Source organism: Wolffia australiana, chromosome 7 (assembly GCF_029677425.1).
Source record: "Wolffia australiana isolate 7733 chromosome 7, ASM2967742v1".
Lineage (NCBI taxonomy): Eukaryota > Viridiplantae > Streptophyta > Magnoliopsida > Alismatales > Araceae > Wolffia > Wolffia australiana.
Genome location: NC_135841.1, coordinates 2675108 through 2689240, shown reverse-complemented (window position 1 = coordinate 2689240; position 14133 = coordinate 2675108). Strand labels below are relative to the sequence as shown.

Sequence of the window (14133 nt, the reverse complement as noted above, 5' to 3'; positions counted from 1 at the left end):
CGTAAGTAAGTGAAGTGATAATGAAACGTTGATGAAAACCTATAACTATGATAACGATGATGTTGGGAGAGAAACAACGTAACGCGAAGACACTTACCTTAGATCCTTACGTTCTGCCAAGATCACGGCGATTTGCAAGTGCCGGTAAGCTCCCCCTCTTCTCTTTTGTCTCTTCCCACACACCCAAGACACCAAGAACACTCTTGATGGATCTCAAAACTCACTCTCTTTCAATCAGCCCACAAAAGTGGGAAGCAAGTTCAAGATGGTTTTTACAATGATCCAGGCCTCTATTTATAGATTAGAGGGTATGGATAGAAAGAGGAGGGGAAGATGACAAGTTATGGCCGCTAGAAGTTGAAGCAATCCTAGCCTTTAATTTATTCTCTCTCCTCATCAATGTCATCAGTTTGTGCATGTTAAGAAGTCAAAGCACTTGGTATTCTGTGGCTTTTCGTATTCCGTGGCTTTTCATATTCCATGTCTTTTTGTATTCCATGGTTTTTCATATTCCATGGCTTTTCGTATTCCGTGGCTTTTCGTATTTCGCGACTTTTCATATTCCGTGCCACATGTACATGTCAAAAGGACAAAAAACAAAGAAAAAATCTCTTTCTCAACGCTGACGTGGCGGCGCATCCGCACGCCACATCACATTATGCCATAAAAAAACCAAAATACTTAAAATTTCATATTAAATCAAATAAAAGCCCAAAAAATACGTATAAATATATATTTTGAATCAGAAAAATCATATCTTTCCAAATTTAATATCCAAAAATTCCAGAAAAATCATATTCTTTCTCAAAAAATTATATTATTTTAGAATATACTATTAGAAAAATCCTAAAAATATAGAAAATTCAGAAATTTGTTCTAAAAATAGATTTAATCATTTTAAGCTTGATAACATGCAAATATGAGCAATTTAATGCATAAAGACACATAAATATAATAATATAAGGCACTAAAAATGCATGTTATCAATCGTCACCACACCCCTGTAGCTGTTTCTTGGAGCTTGCATCAAGAACGTGAGTTCTTGATCAGTTCTTGTTCAAGAAGTACCAAGTGTTGGGTTCGATGCTTTGGTTCGTCCATGGAAATCACATTTCCATGGATGCAGAAGCGTGGTTGATAGATTCTCAATCGATCTTTTAAAAAAACATTGGAAGTATCTTTTGGGGAACTCGTTCCACCCTTGACTTTGCCGCTCTGAGATCGTTCTAAAGCTGTTCACGCATCCAACCTCTAGAAATGTCCATGCGATCACTCGACGTTTGGATCTCTACGTCTTCTTCTTCAACTCTTCTTGAAAATCTAGAAGATCTCCTCACCATGAAGACACTCTTCCTTGGATGAGTGGAAAAGAGAGTGAAGAGGGGGAGAGGCTTTGAAATCAGGCTTGCATGGGTGCTTCCACTAAGACCCCTTTCCCTCTTTATATTTCACTTAAGGTTTTTTCTCAAAAACTCTATAAAGTAAAATATAGCCGCCAATGCCCTTATGACCTTGTGCCTGTGACCCTCTAGGCCCATGTATCATTCTAGTTGATAACTTTAATGGCCCAATAACATTTATTGACCAACCTTATTAATTTACTATATCAACATATAGATTAATTAAATAAGGATCGATTTAACCCAATCGATAGGTTAAGTTTCCAGCCCGTGGGGTGCCAAGCTACACCTTGTGCTCTAGAAGATACCAAGTAGTCTCGAACTCTCTCATGGAACCTTTACCATCATCGGTTACCGTATATGTATAATCCATCATCCGCGTGAGACTCTTGAATGACTTAGAGTATGGTTTATTGTCAAACCCTAATCCGTCATTTGATTAGTACTGATGTGTAACGGGGATCATTGGAGAACACCTTTCTCCAATATCCTCACTACCCTGGCCATAGATTTTTCTGCATCGTCTTTCTCGAGTCAATCTCCTCTTATACCGAGGCGGATGATCTCATCTTGACCACTCAATCATCTCCGTAAGCTTCTTACTACATCCGATCTATAACTTATTTGAATCACATGATTAGAGGCTCGTAAGTCATAGTCAAAATGTAGTCGTCCACTCGCGAGATGTCCTTGGTGTCTCAGGTCAGTGGATCACTTATACAAATGTGACTTGAATCAACTTGATTGACGTTTAGGTATAATACCATTCAGGGATTCATACGGATCAATTCAGTGAACTATTTCTCCAAAGAGCACCCACTATCTGTCCTTAGTGTCACCACACTAATAGCCACAAGATCAGCTATACTTACCAAATAAGTAGGATTAGCTAGTGTTATTCTATGCGGATAATTCGATGTCCATCTCGACTATCCATTGAATAGAAATATTTAGAATACATGTTTAAAGACCAGTGATCACTGTATTATGATATCATCATAATTCACTCAGTCATTGCACGTATTCGTGGACTTCATTATAAACATCACTTAGAATAATAATGAACGTAAGTATTTTATTCAATGGACTTAAATAAACACGGTAGTGTGATTGGCTTGACGGCCACATAATATCCATCACCATGAACCCTTTTCTTGGACTGTTCTTGAAGCTGCCACTACCGTCATCGCCGTAGCCACGCCGTTGCCACCGCCATTGTTGTCCGCGCCTGCGCGCCCTTTGCCACACGCCCTTCATGCCCTAGTGCTCGTGCGCCCGCACACCTTCACTCCCGTGCGCCCGCACGCCCCAGCCTGCGTGCCCCAGCTCCCGCGTGCCCGTACAACCAGCAACCTGCGCCCCCCCCCCCCCACAAAACCACAACCGCCCCTCGTCCACCGTGGCCGTCATCGTCCAAGCGTCAACCCGCCTACGCGGAGCGCGCGCAGGACCACGACCACGCCTACGCAGAGCGCGCGAGATTGGATATCACCTGTGAGACGACTCCTTGCCACGGAATTTTGGGTCTCGACCCATTAGGTACTGTCGTCCCCCTTCGTTCGCAGTTGAATTACTTCTTACAATGACATTGATTTTGTGTTCCGTCGCCCTCAAATTTGCTGCATTGTGATAGGATTAGCCACCCAAAATATTGAGAGTTAGACTATTTCCTTGTGAAACCGCTAGACCTTGTCGATAGAGGCTTGGACACCACTGGGTATTAACAATACCTCTCATTACTTAATCGTCTAGTTGGTCCAAAGGGACATTGAGGAGTCTGATTCTGACTAGTCAAACTTCACTACTTAAATTTCACGTCCGAATCTGTCAGCCCTGTCGAATATTAATTCATTGATTTTACATGTTCATTTAATCGCCATCCTTGCATCCTTGACCATTCCTCGCCTTCCTCGTGTTGTAACATGTGTCGATCAATCATTGCCGCATCGTGTTACATCAATCATATGATTGGATTTATTTGTCCAATAAAATCCAAGGAGGCTTTCCTCGCATAACAAATCTAACTATCCTACACTTGTAGTTTCTTTTATATAAACACCACATTTGTCGTGAAAAAACTGTTTTTATGTTTCCAGCTCTTCAAATTGAAGACAGACCTCATTATATTGAAATCGATGAAGCCTTAATGAACTTTCACTTTTTTTAATCTCATAAATAGACATGAGAAATTAAAAGACTTGTGTATGTACCTTATATGAAACTTGGGTCTTATCAACTAGATGTCTTTGTTTTCAGGAAATCGTTGTGGCTCCTACTCTCACCCTGATTGGTTACCCTAATCTAACATTTTTATTACTTTAGATGTTACCTAATACATTTGATTGAAACATGACAGAACTTTTGCAATTGATTTATCAACATCCCCATGTTTGAAATATATTCCTTATATGCTTAGTTTTTTCCACTAGAATCTATAACTAATTTTGTGTTTGTCACTTGCAATGACATTTTTTTGTATTTTAATGAAAAAATTACATAATGATACCTTTTTCAATAATAATTAGACTTTAAAATCACAATTTGTAATGCAACAAAAATACGAGATCCAGATTACATAAGCATATTATTTCAATTATTCCAGCCTTTTATTGTTTGCCCCTTCAGTTCATGTCATTGATAAGAGTGATCTAATATGTTCTTGACAGTAAATATCTAGGTCAACAAGACACAAGAAAGCACATTAAATTAAATAATGTACCTTTCCATGGAATTTTGTTCGTCAATGGACTTCATCATGGGGTCATTATGTTGCATCTTTAATTATTGATGAGTTCCTAATTGACCAAAAAATGAAAGATGTTTCATTTTCATTCACACAAGCTTTGTGTTCCTGATGGAGACCATCTAGTACCGTAGACCAGTCTCAGCTAGTGCGCGAAGCATGGGCCGAAGAAGAGACCTGGCCTTCATGTATTTGGCCTAGTCAACGAGCCCGCGGAGGTTGACATTATCTTCGTCGCATTTTTACCAATTCATTCTAGTTTTGAAGGCCATGTATGTGGGCCTACGTGTTCGTACGAATGGGCACGTTTCCATATAGAGTACCCTCGTACCCCTTTAATGGGCCTCTCGCCCATCCTTTAGAGGGGAGGCCCATATGACACCCCTATGTAGAGGGGGGAGGAAACCCTCCTTTGGGAAGGAAGAAAAAGCGAAAAGCTTGTTTTATCTTTTTTTATAGTATTTTTATTTTTCAAGTTATTTACAAAAATGCCACGGTGGATTTGAAAATTTGGAAACCCTAGTCTATTGTTGCCGCCATTGCAGCGTTCGCTGCCCACGGCCTTCTTGGCCACCCTGCCTGCCTAGCTGCCTATGCCCCACTCGGGCACCCGTGCCTGCGCCCACACACCTCTTTCCTTTTGTCATGCGCATTTACTTATTTTAGTACCTCCCGAGCATGTCTCCACCACCAGGGTTAGGATAGTATTGATATGATCAATGTTCTGAGGGATAGGATTTCTATTGGTACATCTCTGGTAGGACCAATCGAGGGTGTGCGCACTAACAACAGTAGCCATGCTCACACCACCGGTCTACAAGCCGACGTGTGGGTCATTGGGAGCCTAGTGGAATACTGTGACCTAGTGGTCATCGTCGTCTATTGACGCTGGTCTTGTACTTTCTCATCAATTTTCTCGATGCTTTTAGCATTGTCATTCGCCTGCATTACCCCTGCCCAATTGAACCTAGAACTATTGTCAATCCCGACACGTCATTTTGCATCAGCTCCATTACTGTTAATGTGTTATTTTGTTGATTCTTGCTGAGATTTATTATCTTTGAATTTCTCATTGTGAATCCAAGTTAAAATTTTTGTGGACCTAACAAATTTTAATCTCAAAGTTGTTTTCTAAAATTTGGACATCACAGAGTTCAAACCACTTCGGCTCTTAAATCTTAAGGAATGAAATTAGAGGGCTTCGATCATTAGGGTGCCTTTATTGAAGCCTTTGTCTTATGTCATAATGACAGCTATTGAAACTGAAAGATTTTCTCATGAGCCATCCTTTTTATCATTTTTAATATACTAAGGTGCAAGCTAAATCACACATTCTACATCTCATTTTATACTTTATGATAATATATATATTATAATTAAAGTTCATGAATACATTCAACGACTAAGTAAATTGTGTTGAAATCACAAAATGATGATCCTCAATCTTTAAATACATGTTCTAAATATTTCAATTCAAAGGATACTCAAGAAGAACATCAAGACATCCATATAGTATAGTCATGTCTTATCCCACTCATGTGATGAATAAGGGTGATCCTATAGCCACAAGTGTGGAGATATTAAGGATAAATAGATAGTGGGTGTTATATGAAAAAAAAAATTCACTAAATTAATATGTATGAATCCCTGAATGACATTATACCTAACATCAATCAAGTTGAATCATGTTATGATTGTGTAAGTGGTCTTTAAACTTGAGATACCAACTACACATTGTGGACAGACAATTGTGTGTTGATTATGAACTAAGTGTCTACATTAAAGAGATCCCAAACAATATTAAATCTTATGCAATGAGTCGACGAAAGTGATTGCATGGTAAACATATGATCATACGCCTTAGTATTAGAGGAGATCAATTCAAGGAAAATGTAGCTCAATTCCTTGTCTAGCGTAGTGGAAATATCAAAGATGTTCTCCAATGTTTCACCATGCATCAATACTAACCATAATAACCTACTAAAGTTAAGTGATTAACAATACCCTAAGTCATTAGGAAGTCTAGTACGACTGAAGGATTCTATATACACAATAACCAGAGACAGTATAAGTTTTAAAATAGAGTTGACATAATATTTTGCATCTTCCAGGGCATGAGGCGTACCTTGGCCCCTCATGCACTATCAATTTAACCAATTAATAAGGTCAAATATTTATTTTGTTAATCAATACATAGGTGATTTAGTTAATTAATAAGATCAGCCCAACAAAGTTAGAGTGCCATTGATGTTATTAAATATATTGATACATGAACCAAGAAGATCACACACACAATGTTTTTGGTTATACGAGTTCAGGGGCTTTCATTAATTGTTCCAAATGATAGGGACTTTTAAGAAAGCTCCTAAAGATTCCTGAAAACGTCCTAAACAGTATAAATAGAGAGAAGAACTTAGTTCTGGCAACCTGGTTTAAACAAATAAGACCATAACAACTGCTCTGAAGATCGTTTGGATACGTGAAGAAGCTAGGCATCTAAATAACTCTCACGCAAAACCAACAAAGATGCTCACACACAAAACCAATAAATCACAAATTTGGATTGCTGAGATAAGAGCATATAGATAAATAACTTGACTCTATTTTATTTCGTTGTTTTGGTCAGATCATTTACATCAAAGACGAATCTTAGAAAGCGGTATTATCTTCTCCATTGTTTTGTGTCTTATTTCTCTAATACTTGATCTCTGCCATAAGACCCCAAAACAGAGAGAAAGGAGAAACATGATGAAAAGAAAACATACTCATCTAAACAAAGAGAAAGATAAACAAGATGAAAAGAAAACATACTCAGGGAAAGATTGGCCACTTTTGATCACCGCTCGCATAGGAGATGATGTTCCTCTTGAGAAATGGAATATAATTTGCCCCATGAAAGGCCGCTGCCCTCAGAAGATTCAGAGGTGCTGCGTCAACTGAGAACGCCTTCTGGAAGCCATCAAGAATTGTCATCATAGTCGCATTTGCTGCTTTCCTCTCCTTCTCATACCTCCTTAGCAGATTAATCTACAATTAAAATGATGCATGCATCTTTCACTTTCGCATATATGTAGAATTAAAATGACATAAAATCGCACATAAATTATTATTTTATAAAATCGGATAAATTTATTTTCAGAGAGTCAATGGGGAAGAAAAACTATGGGACCCAATTAATTCCCATCGTTAACAAATCAAATATAGAAAAGAGAAAATGGGGAAGAAAAATAACCAGGTATAAAGTCTGACATACATGTTGAATTAAATCTTATCAAATTAAATATAAAAGAGATAATTGGGTATCAGTCACGAAATTTCCAATTAAAATAACAGAATCAAAAATAAATAAATATGGGGGAGAAAAACAATGGAGTATAAACCACTTTGGCATAAATGTTGAATCTGTCAGCAGGCGCTTTTCTATTTCTTTTTATTTGTTCTTTTTGTCTGTCAACCCTGTATTTTCTCTATTGCATAAGTACCCTTATGAGGTCGGATCCACCATGTTGGGCCTGAGTGGACCTAATAGATGTAATCCAGTATAAGTACTGGAGAACCTCTTTTCATTAGGTTAAGTCATATTTTCGAAATATCCTCTCTCTCTCTTGGCGGCTAGGGTTAGAACAGGTGGAGGAGACAACAAGGAGAAGATCTGTCCTCCTCATTGAGCAGCTGGAAGCTGACAGAATCAATCTTATAAAATAAATATAAAAGAGAGAAAATGGGTAAGAAAAACAGGGGGTATCCATCATTCTCGCATAAATGTTGAATTAAATATCATAAAATCAAATATAAAAAGATAAAATGTTGAATAAAATGGGGTATCTAATTTTCTGCAATGAATGCTTAATTAAATCTGATTAAAATCAAACTCAAAAAAAGAGAAAAATGAAGAAGAAAAATAATGGAGTTTCCCCACCTCTCCAATGTCAGAGCCGGCGCAGATGCCATCTGCGATGATTGTGGCGAGGGCGGCAGCATCTGCAAATCCCAAGTTGACTCCTTGGCCAGCCAAGGGGTGGACAGTGTGGGCTGCATCCCCAACAAGTGCAACCCTCCTTGCCACGTACCCCTGCGCATGCATTAGTGAAAGAGGGAAAACCATTGTTTCAGAGTTGACCCCCACTACCCTTGGTGGGGCCATGAATTGCTCTGCTGTCAAAGATCGGGCCCACCCAGTCAGACCGCGAATCGTCTTCACATACCCTCCCAAGAAGTCATTCTGGGTGTCGTGTCCGTGACCCAACGCGCGATCAATTGCTGCCGCCAACTCTTCCGTGGGCATTGACTTGTGAGAGGCAGCTTCATCGGGCCGCATGGTCCAGACCACGTTACTGTATCTGTCGCCAATGGGGAGAAGTGCGATCGGTCCGGAGGGGAGGAACCTCTGCCACGCACAATCGTTTTCCTTAACATGTTCCACAGTGCATATTATTGCGCTTTGAGAGTAGCTTTTTCGCGTTGACTTTAGCGCCGCCATTGCCCTCACATTAGAGTTTGATCCATCTGCTCCAACCTGCAGAAGAGAAAAAAACAGAAGCAAGAGAAGGAAAAAGAGGTACATCATCTGATTTGTTGTCTAAGATAGACTTAGATTAGTAGGATCAAAGTGGAGAAAGTTTCATGTGTTACACACAGTTTGAGGCTAAATAACGGTTACATGTCCGTTGTACCACATATTGGGCCCGAGTTGTCAGGCCCAATACTCGTCTTCTGTATATTTTTCTTATGTTGAAGAGAAACACGGAGCCTTTCTGTAATCTTCTTCTCTGCGTGTCATTTTTCTTATCGACCGAGATACCAAATCACAGGGTATAGCATTTATAAAATGATTCTTCAAAATTCAATTTAATATATTTGATTTCCTTGAATCTTTGACATATCTAAAGCGCAATCTTTTACAAAAATATATTATGATAATTTAAAATTCATTTAATAAGAGGGGATTCAACGTCCTTCAAACCTTTGAGTAATTTCACTTTCATTCGAGCAGGCCGCACAGAACAGCATAAAAAGTATAACAACACACAAATGAAGTCCTATTGATTAGAAAACAAAAGCTTTATCTATAATTTGAAAATAATAGTCCATTCTGACGTTAGAATGAAAGTTTTGGAAATGAAATTGAGTAATTTTAATCAAATCTCAATTGGATCGGTCCAAATTCGAAATCAAAGCAGAACACAGATTAAAAAATAGGCATACCACCAATCTGGCGAGGAGGCTATTTCCATCGCTGAGATCAAGTTTAATGGATGTGCCAGGTGAGGGCTCTGTGGGCTCTGGTAGATTTATGATCTTGCTTGTAACGGACGGTGGAGATGGGACGATCATGGAAGTTAACTTTGCCGGGTAGAGCTTCCAGTGCAATTCTTGTCCTGACTGGGTCATGATTTTGCCCAGAAAATGGGAAAACAGAAAAGAAAAATAAAAGATCGACTCTATTCATAGTCAGTACAATGATTTTTTTTGTGCAAATGCGTTTAATCAAAATCGAAAGACTTGAATAGACACGAGAGGAAACGGGAGTTCATCTGCCAGTCACCTTGAAAGAGGACAGGAGAGCGTGATGAAGCACTTTGTTCTCCACCACACATCTGAAAATGAAATGAATGAATTGCATCCAGAGGGATGTCTGATAATGATAAAAATGGATTGTCATAGACATACCCTAACCATCTCTTTCCCACGTCTTGGGCATTATACCGGGTGTAACCCAACCCAGTGTAATCCCAAACCTATTTAGGAAAACATCACACTTTCAGTTTTAATCATTAAAGGTATTTAAATCAAGAAGAATATTAATATTATATTTGAAAAATTGAATTAGAAGAGTAGGATAAAAGTGGCTCGATAACCACCTGCATCTTATCAAAGTATGCATGTCTTTGCTCCTCAACATACTCCCAGGCCTTGATATCTGCCGGATTGAGGAATAAATATCTCACGAAGTGAACAAAAACCTGATCTATGCATGAGTTGGAATTATTTTGAACTTTACATGAGAAAAAGGATTTTCCAATGAAAAGGTTTCTTTCCCTACGATAGAAATGCCCACTAAGTTACAGCCGGAAAATTTTCCCTTGATACTATCCAAAACATTGTTAACAAAGGCCCTACATGTGATGCCGACATGGGCACACTATTCGAGGAAATATGATCTTTGCTACGTTTTGTATCTCTGTTAAGGGACATGACAGTCTTCTGTGTTACCTAAGTATCTTTATACATCAACCCTTAGAATTGAGAAGAAAAGAAGAACATTTTATTTCTCAATCAATTCTTCCGTTCTTACAAATATAATCCTACTTAATCTATAATGGATCCACCGGGAGCTACTCGGGTTGAAAGATACAACAGAACGTCACAAAAATATCGTTTGCTCATATAAAGTAGTAGGCAATTTAAAAGGATTTACCTCTGAAGAAAGAAATTGAGGCTGGAGTCACTGTACTGACCCTTGGGTCTGGTATCTCGCTTCTCTTGAAGCTGGCATCGAATTTCAGGGCAGGATTATTATCAATTATCGCCACTTTTAAGTGCTTGGTCATTGGATTTCTAGCTTCAATGAATGAAAAATACAAGTTCAGTCTCCTTGCGCATCATACATAAACTAAAAACTTCGTCATTTCCAGGAAAACACAGAGCTAGGACATCCGGGCCACATTGTCTTTCCACGCAAAGAATTTCAAAACAGAAGTTAGTCTTCTCTTTTTTTTGGAAAAGAAAAGTTAGTGTTCTCCTGTGGAGAGCTCGTCTAACTCGTTTTTTTCTCTTTAGGAGTGGAAGTATGGCAATTTATAGCTCTTTTCACGTTATCTAGAAGATTAGAACCCCATTTTGTCACAGTATTAGCAATGATGGATTCGGTTATTTGTTGTTTTTTGCGACGAAGATTCAAAAAATTATAGATAACACTGTATACATCTCATTGCGACGATCCTGATCATCATCTTACGTATGTTGCAACACCAGAACGTTGATGCCGAAGTTATTCTAATGATTTTGGTCGTCTACTTTTTTGTGACAAAAATCCAAATTATCGTAATTCACCCTTGAATACATTCTATTGCGATGATCTTGATTATTTACATGGTATAATAATAAAACTAGGCCGTTGAAAATGTTCGTAAGCTAAGGGATGTGTCGAATACGTACAAAGTGCGCAAACAAAAGCCATGCCCACCATGCCTCCCCCAACAATTGCAACGTCGTACTGTTCAATCCTCGACGTCCTCCCCAACTGATCCCCTTTTTCCTAAAACAAGATAGGGAATGAGAATAAACATGATAGAAAATAATACGTAACTATGAGTAATATAAGTAAACCGCAACACAAATTCAATTATATGCAATTCAAGAAGATGACAGTCAACATGAAAGGCAATGTCATGCAATAATAAAAGTAAACCGCGAAAATCGATCGAGAAATTTTCATGTAAGGATTGTACAGTATTAACGTCGCCCTGGGAGAAAGAACCATCTGTAGCGCTGCAAAAGTTCTTCTCATGAATCCGTGTTAATTGAGGACCTTCGGTTGCATTTCTCCCGATAATCCTATTGGCATAATTCGAGGCGCAATCAGACAGTTATCAAATAAACTTCGAAAGAGTAGTTCGTGCTTGCTTACTGGATATTATACCTTCGCGAGGATCTAAATACTACTGGAATCCGCATCTGATGCAGCAGTATGGCAAATAATGATTCAAAATTGGGCTCTCGATCGAAACAAATCCGTTTTCTAGCTCGTTCGTTGTCGATCTTTCGATGATACTTTCACAGCGACGATTGCAGGAAATTTGAAAACTCTTAACAAATCCAACAGAGGAATGAGGAATCGGCTCTGACGATCACGAGTCTGTGCCGATCGTTCTCGTCTCCGAGTTCGTAACAATAATCTTATGTTCTACTAGTTCACCTAAAACTTAGTATTAGGGCTCATCTTTCTAGCATCAAAATGGATAAGCATGTTTAATAGCAATAAGCATGTTTAATAGTCCGTCGATATAAGATTCACAATTTTTATGTGAATAAGCCGCATTTTGTGAATTTCCAAATGCAGTATCCCAACATTTCTCAATAGTAAATACTGACGCCTAAAAAATTAGAAGTTTTTTTTCCATTTTTTGGATTTCTCCTTCCTCGTCCTCATCCATGGGTGCAGATAGGGAACGGCAAACGTCACACGTCACGGTGACGACACCGTGATGGATGACGTGACGGTCAAGGGGAAAAAATTGGAGACTCGTGCCGGTGATGACGACGGTGACGAAGGTCCTCAGACAGGTGATGTGACGGGGCAGACGTCACGGATGATGTCGATGACGGATTTGTAAAAACATTTAAAAAGGAAAAAAACCTTTAAAAATTTCTCTGTCCAATACAAGGACGAGGATAATCTGTTTGCGACGGAGGAAATCTCCTCCATGTGCTGACCAAGATGAAGGAGATCACGGAGGCCTACTTGGGCACAACGGACCTCTTCTGCAAGTGCACGGACCCCATGGTGAAGTGCCTGCCGGACGCCAAGATGGACAAGAGCTCCGTCCACGACGTGGTCCTGGCCGGCAGGTCTACCCGAATCCCCAAGGTGCAGCTGCTCCTGCAAGACTTCTTCAACAGCGAGGAGCTCTGCAAGAGCATCGACACGGACGAGGCTGTGGCCTATGGTGCGGCAGTCCGGGCAGCCATCCTCAGCGGCAAGGGCAACGAGAAGGTCTAGGACTTTCTCTCCTCAACGTCACCCCGTTGTCTATCAGCCTGGAGACTAAAGTTCACGTCATGTATTTCTGTCACCTGTGACGGTATTGGCGTCCAATGGGGGGACAATGATGTGACGATGCGTGTGGTGACACGTGATGAGAATGTGACAGAAACTTTTAAAATGTTGGGATGTGTGATGAGACGGTGACGTGATGAACTACTCGTCACATCACCGTCCATCACCATGCGTCATCCGTCCCGTCACGTCCCAAAGGTGTCGTTCCCTAGTGCAGAGTAAGGTTAAGGAGTCGGATAGAAAGGATGACGGAATAGACTGTGGACAGTTGTAAACCTAGAGTAAATCACGGTCGCCAGTTGTTGGGACATCAAGAGATGGGACATAGACGTTAGGATTTTAGTTTTTAGTATTTCCACAGACGTTAGGATGGATAAATCCTGACACTAGGGGATAGAATAGAGGTTGTAAGACTATTTGTCCCCTAACATGTACAAGGTAGTCTTGGGTGATATTAACCGTATTCGTACCCAATAACCTGTTATTATTGGAACAAATATGCAACCAATTTGATTATGGTAAAGATATCAGAAAATGTTATGGTTTAGCTGATAACAATGAAGGAGAAATAATTACGCCTGCCTCACAACACTGCATCACCCTCAACCTTTCCAATTTCAAATTTCCAAATGTCAGCTTGGTCAACATTTTGACATTAAAAAAATATGAAAATCATTGACAGTTAAAATTTTGACAATATGTATCCTTTTCCAAACATGTTTACCAGTCAAAACATGAAACACACATTGATAACAATCATGATATCAAATAGCATGCCAAAGTTCCTCTTAATCCTAATCAGTTATATCAGACATTTGAAAAAGGATTCCCAGATATCCAACAAATTTTCTACAAAATCCTTTTTGAGATAGATTAAGATATTAAAAGTTCCTGGACGATTTCGATAACGTTCATCGCATGAAAAATTCCCCTTATCCGAACTGGATATCAATAATGGATTCTCCAATACCAATCAAATTATGAACAAAATATTTGTAAATTTCAATAAAAATACAAAATATAGATAAAAATACTAACACCCAATCAATTACCTGACATCTGACGTCAGATGTTGCTAGCGGATTCCATGATAATGAACAAAATTGGAACAAAATCCTTGTTAAATCACTTAAAATATGAAACACTTGCAAATAATGATTCTTACAATGGGTACCATACAAAAATTCCCCAATAGTCTAATCAATTATCCG

General features: G+C 39.1%; 1 protein-coding gene and 1 pseudogene across 3 annotated transcripts; one reads left to right on the top strand and one right to left on the bottom strand.

The window, feature by feature from the left end:
• Positions 1-6725: 6725 nt before the first annotated feature.
• LOC144705727 (FAD/NAD(P)-binding oxidoreductase family protein) lies at positions 6726-12053 on the bottom strand. Of its 3 annotated transcripts, XM_078578518.1 has the most exons (11): positions 11774-12050; positions 11595-11700; positions 11302-11401; positions 10562-10705; positions 10005-10063; positions 9814-9881; positions 9689-9740; positions 9349-9525; positions 8063-8659; positions 6955-7170; positions 6726-6851 (listed from the first exon to the last, which is right to left on the bottom strand). In XM_078578518.1, exons 1-10 carry the CDS (start codon positions 11818-11820, stop codon positions 6955-6957), a joined length of 1566 nt encoding a protein of 521 aa, XP_078434644.1. In that variant the 5' UTR covers positions 11821-12050; the 3' UTR covers positions 6726-6851. The 3 variants fall into 3 exon arrangements, with proteins under 3 accessions (XP_078434644.1, XP_078434646.1, XP_078434645.1); XM_078578520.1 differs by having other exon boundaries at positions 6726-7092; positions 11774-12053; XM_078578519.1 differs by having other exon boundaries at positions 6726-7170; positions 11786-12050.
• A 359-nt stretch (positions 12054-12412) lies between these two features.
• LOC144705709 (heat shock cognate 70 kDa protein pseudogene) lies at positions 12413-12961 on the top strand (annotated as a pseudogene).
• Positions 12962-14133: the final 1172 nt, after the last annotated feature.

What these genes read in the sequence shown, in the direction of transcription:
- LOC144705727 (XM_078578518.1), bottom strand. Translation starts at nt 11,820, where the DNA reads ATGCGGATTCCAGTAGTATTTAGATCCTCGCGAAGGTATAATATCCA. An exon ending in CCCAGGGCGACGTTAATACT is followed by an intron (nt 11,402 to 11,594) that starts GTACAATCCTTA and finishes ATCTTGTTTTAG; the next exon opens with GAAAAAGGGGATCAGTTGGG. An exon ending in GCCTCCTCGCCAGATTGGTG is followed by an intron (nt 8,660 to 9,348) that starts GTATGCCTATTT and finishes TCTCTTCTGCAG; the next exon opens with GTTGGAGCAGATGGATCAAA.